The sequence below is a fragment of the Mus pahari genome, chromosome 3, assembly GCF_900095145.1.
Source record: "Mus pahari chromosome 3, PAHARI_EIJ_v1.1, whole genome shotgun sequence".
Taxonomy (NCBI): Eukaryota; Metazoa; Chordata; class Mammalia; order Rodentia; family Muridae; genus Mus; species Mus pahari.
In genome coordinates this window covers 99,089,239-99,094,150 of record NC_034592.1, presented here as the reverse complement: position 1 = coordinate 99,094,150, position 4,912 = coordinate 99,089,239, and the positions used below count along the sequence as shown (strand labels likewise).

Here is a 4,912-nt window from a genome sequence, read left to right as displayed (position 1 = left end):
GACAGCTACAGTGTACTTACATATAATAAATAAATAAATCTTTAAAAAAAAAAAAAAAAAAAAAAAAAAAAAAAAGAAACAGTCAGTGGTTATGGTCAGTGTAACCAATGGCCTCCTGGAGTCCCCAAGTCCCCCTCAGGGTCTACAAGGTCAAAGCTATTTTTTTTTTTACAAAACATATAAAATATTACTTTTCTTTCTATTCTATTGATATTTGTGTCTACTGTATACTACATAGATAAATTTCCAACTCTTCACTTTTCTCTTTCCATCCCCTTCCAGCTACCCTCCCTTGAGTCCCTCCAATAACCCAACCCTCACTCAAGTTGATAGATTCTTTAACTTACATCCAACAACAAACTGAGACCAGGGCACTACAGCCATATTCCAACTCATGTTCACTCAGCTTAAAAAATAAAATGGCTATTTCACTTTAGAACATTCACTAATTTGTGATGTTAAACCACATCCTCTTAAAATTCTGTATGCTGAATTTAGAAGTCAAATCAAAGACCATTTAGCAAGATAGTGTGGTGTCTCTGTGGGGGAACTCACCTGACTGAGAGCTGAGCTAGCCATTTTTCCCCAGGGAATACAATTCTTACTTGAATAAACAATGAATGAAATATGATTATTCAGATTTGGGTATCTGGCAGACGTTTTTCTCAGATACAAATGACGTGAGCCTGTCATTTCAAGGAAAACAACTAATAGCAAGTGTTGCCAATGGTAAAATTTGGGCTTCCAAGGGAAAATTCAAATATTAGAAAGCTCATATCTATCACTATAGCTTGACAGCTTCAAATCTTACAGACTTCTAATGAGATCACTGATGAGATTAGCAAATGTGATTTTTTTTCCTACAATAGAATGAAAGGTGACAACATTTTGAAGGTTTGTACTGTTCAAATCAATATTGCATTGGGAAAAGACCCACTAACTTTCAAAACAGGCCACTGGGTTACAATGCAAGAAGGTGACAGCGTTTGATGACTTTCCTATCCCACATTACAGTCAGCCTTCAAGAAACTAGCATTTGTTAGGTTTAGTGTAATAAAAACACCAGTGGGTTTTTTTTAATCCACAGTATCTAAAAAGCCTATTAAGTTACTCTTTTCTTTTGCAACTACCTATGAGTTCCTTAGTATTTTTTTCCTTTCTTTTTCTGTGGTAATGTATCCGTGTGTCTGACCACAGGCCTGCGGGTACACTCACGCATGCATGTATATTTGGTGGCACATCTGACATCTTCTCCTATGGCTCTTCACATTTTTTAAGACGTGGCCTCTCCATGACCTACCTAGTCGCTGCCAGGGCTTCCATTGCAACCCTCTTCCTTACAAGGCGGTCAGTCGGGTGTGTCACAGCAATGGCTTGTGTTAGTTTGCTTTCTATTGCTACAATAAATCACTGGGACCGAAGAGGCAACTAGGGGAGGAAAGGATTTATCTTCTTTTTTTTTTTTGGGGGGGGGGGGTTGGTTTTTTCAAGACAGGGTTTCTCTGTGTAGCCCTGGCTGTCCTGGAACTCACTCTGTAGACCAGGCTGGTCTCTCGAACTCAGAAATCAGCCTGCCTCTGCCTCCCAAGTGCTGGGATTAAAGGTGTGAGCCACCACACCCTGCAGGGTTTATCTCATTTTACAGTTGCAGATCAGCACAAAGGAACGTTAGAACAGCAACCTACAAACAGGAACTGAAGCAGAGACCATGGAGAGACAATGCTTACTGGCTTGCGCTCCATGGTTTGCTCAATCATCTGTTTTCTTACACACTGCAAGACCACCAAGGGGTGACTGGGCCCTCTCATATCAATCACCAATCAAGGAAAAATCCCCCATGGAGAGAGCCTCAGGAGAGTCGATGGAAATCTGCAGCTGCCTGGGGGGGGGGGGGCAAGGGTGGAGGTGGGTGTGGGTGGAGGTGGAGAATCTCTAGGAAGTCCCAGAGACATGAGATGGGGAGGCTCCCAGAAGTCAATGCAAGTGACCTTGGCCAAAATGCTAAAAAGAGTAGACATGGAACCTGAAGAGGCTCTCTCCTACAGGATCCAAATTCAGGCCCCTCATGCATGCGTAGCAAGCACTTTCCTCAGTGAGCCATTTTTCCAGTCCCTCCTCTTATCCTTTCATCAGTAACATATGACAACTAGTTAAATATAAAAATAGATGCAGCTTCTTGTAGTTAAGGCAGATCTTAAAGAAATTTGCAAAAGCATACAACCATGTCTCAACCATTTTTGGAACTATGACTATTATAGATTAAAACATCAACAAGTAATATACTTACTATTATTCAAAACAAATTTAGTAGTATTCTATTTAATTTCTCAGCTTTAATTTAAATTTTAGTAAACACTTAAGGATATAACCGTACATATAATCATACGAAGACTCTCTATATATTAATGGTGGGGCTGGTGAAATAGTTTCGTAGGTCAAAGCACTTGCCACCAAGCCTGCCTACATGAGTTCCACTGCCAGACCCATTTGATGGAAAGAGAGAAACAACTCCAAATTTTCTTCTGACCGCCACACACACCTTGACACATGTGGATCCAAATACACACATATACAATAATGTTCTTTTGAAAGTAGTGTTATGTGCCCATAATGATAGCAACGTATCAAAAAAGCTCCAACACTCGGGAGGCAGAGGCAGGCGGATTTCTGAGTTCGAGGCCAGCCTGGTCTACAACGTGAGTTCCAGGACAGCCAGGGCTATACAGAGAAACCCTGTCTCGAAGAAGAAAAAAAAAAAAAAAAAAGCTCCAAAACTCCCTAGCAATGTGATACACATATGATATAAAACATTCCATATACTATATAACATACATGTGATAATATACCTACATCTTATACCTTTTCCCCCTTTTCAGTCACCACTCATTTTAGAAGAATGCAAAAAAAAACTAATGATAATAATTAAATTCCGACTTGTCAACTGTGCTCTTGAACAGGAACTATGATAAAAATCCCCTAGCTACAAAGGGACACTATCCTTAAGTATGGACAATACTGGAAGGAGAGCCTTTCTCTTTAGAGTCTAGGTAAAAATAGTCTACCAAATATGAGGTCATGAAAGATATGCTTCAATTTGTATTGATACCTACTATCCAATAACTTGTCTTTCTTAATACAATCTCTCTGGTGGCGCATGGTCAAAGGCTATGCGTTATTGATAGGACAGCTCTCCATTAGGGGTAACTATGCTCAATGTCATAATATGTTTTGAAAAAGAAAAAAAATATGTACAAAACGTTCTGTATTATTTAACATATTAATTACGATGACCTAGTTGTTTTGAACAGGTATTCAAGTAATGATTGGGTCTCAGTTTTCACATCTTGTAAATGGAAAAATCTATGTTATATAATCTCTAAAGAGACCTTTCCTAGCAGGTGGGAAAATCCTAAAATACCACAACAAAGTGAACAGTGTGAAACCCATGGGGAATATGCATACACACAATGAGAAACCTTCAGACCTTGGGATCCAAATGACCAGACTGAAGAGTGTAACCCCGCTAATGTCCTATGAAGAATCTTTTCATTGCACAGCCAACAAGACAAGGTCCCCTTTGGGCCTGGGCCCTTTTGTTACCAGTAGCAATCCGAAAGGGTCCTGTTTATTCTAGATCTACCATCTCTAGGTGTCTATGTCAAGCTGGCAGCACCCCAGTGTGATGAACCGCCAATTCACGTTGTTTTTGTTTTTTTTTTTTTACTTTGTAGATCCCATTACCAATTACTTACTGCTAGTATCTGTGGATTAACCACTGGTCATCTATGAAGCACCTACTTACTATGTGTACATTCCCATGCCCGCAAAACGCATCAAGTTTTCAATAAACATCTGTTGACTTGAATTCAACTCCAAGGCCTGGAGTGGCTTCAGGAGCCTCAGCCATTAAGTGTTCTGTATTGTAGGCAGGTGAAGGGGGAGAGCATTCTCATGATCTTCGACCTAACCCGTCACTATGTTCCTCCCATTTGTGTGTGACACGTGGCTTCTATGACTGCCAGGGTGGCGGGAACTGGGCTGCAGGTAAAAATGCTGTGAGAGAGGAGATGGGAACTTACCTGGGGAACCTCTGCTTCAGCTTCCTCAGGCTCTGCCTAGTGGGCGGTACAGACACTAGGCACTGGGCTATCTCCTCGTACTGGGCTTTGGTTAGTATCATATTGGGCCCAAGGAAAAATCACCCTTGGGCTTGTGCAGGCTTGGTGCCTAGAAGCTAGGGAAGGGCAGAGCGCGGTACGACCCTGGGCCCTCCACTTATTCAGTTATCCCTTATGCCCCCAAAGCACACCCCCTAGCAGCACTGCGGGGCGGAGACACGCAGCGTCCCAGGCTTCACCTCCGCGGGAGAGGCGGGCTGGAGAACTATTTGCGCCGGCAGAGTGTACTGAGCAGCCGCAGTAAGCCGGGCCGAAGGCAACTAGCCGCCATCTTGGGTAAGGGCAAAGCAATCAGGAAGTGGCGGCTGCGGACCGAGTTCTTTTCGCGTCTTTAGGGGCGGGAGTCCCCAGTAACACCTCCCTGAGATCGGAACCCGGACGCTCATGGAAGACACCCTGCCAGCTGCAAGAAACACAGACGGCCCGTTTCACAGTTCTCGGGCCGGGTCACAGGGATGCTCCTCCAGCCTGGAGTTGGAAACCCGGAAGTGCTCTGTCGGAGCGCGGGATTTGAATGTGTGGTTTGTTTTTTTTTTTTCAGACACGCCCAGTTCTGCGGCTCTGAGCAGACGGCCAGCAAAGAAGCAAGGTGAGCAGAAGCTAAGCAATGAACAGGATCTCTGCAAACCGGCGGTTTGGCCTGTGCTGGGAAAGTTCTTCAGCCTCTCTCGTGGAAAGCAATGCTGGTTTTGTTGAGAACTTAAATTCTGCATCTTAAAACAACTGGCAGTAGA

The 4,912-nt window shown here is 43.0% G+C and overlaps 1 protein-coding gene across 1 annotated transcript in view; it reads right to left on the bottom strand.

Annotated features, from left to right (window-relative positions):
* Positions 1–4,385, bottom strand: part of C3H15orf41 (chromosome 3 C15orf41 homolog) — a 197,360-nt gene extending 192,975 nt beyond the window's left edge. The window contains exon 1 of the mRNA XM_021193731.2: positions 4,080–4,385. Within this exon, the coding sequence (XP_021049390.1) occupies positions 4,080–4,180 (101 nt within the window). The 5' untranslated portion in view covers positions 4,181–4,385. The remainder of the gene's footprint in view (positions 1–4,079) is intronic.
* Positions 4,386–4,912: the final 527 nt, after the last annotated feature.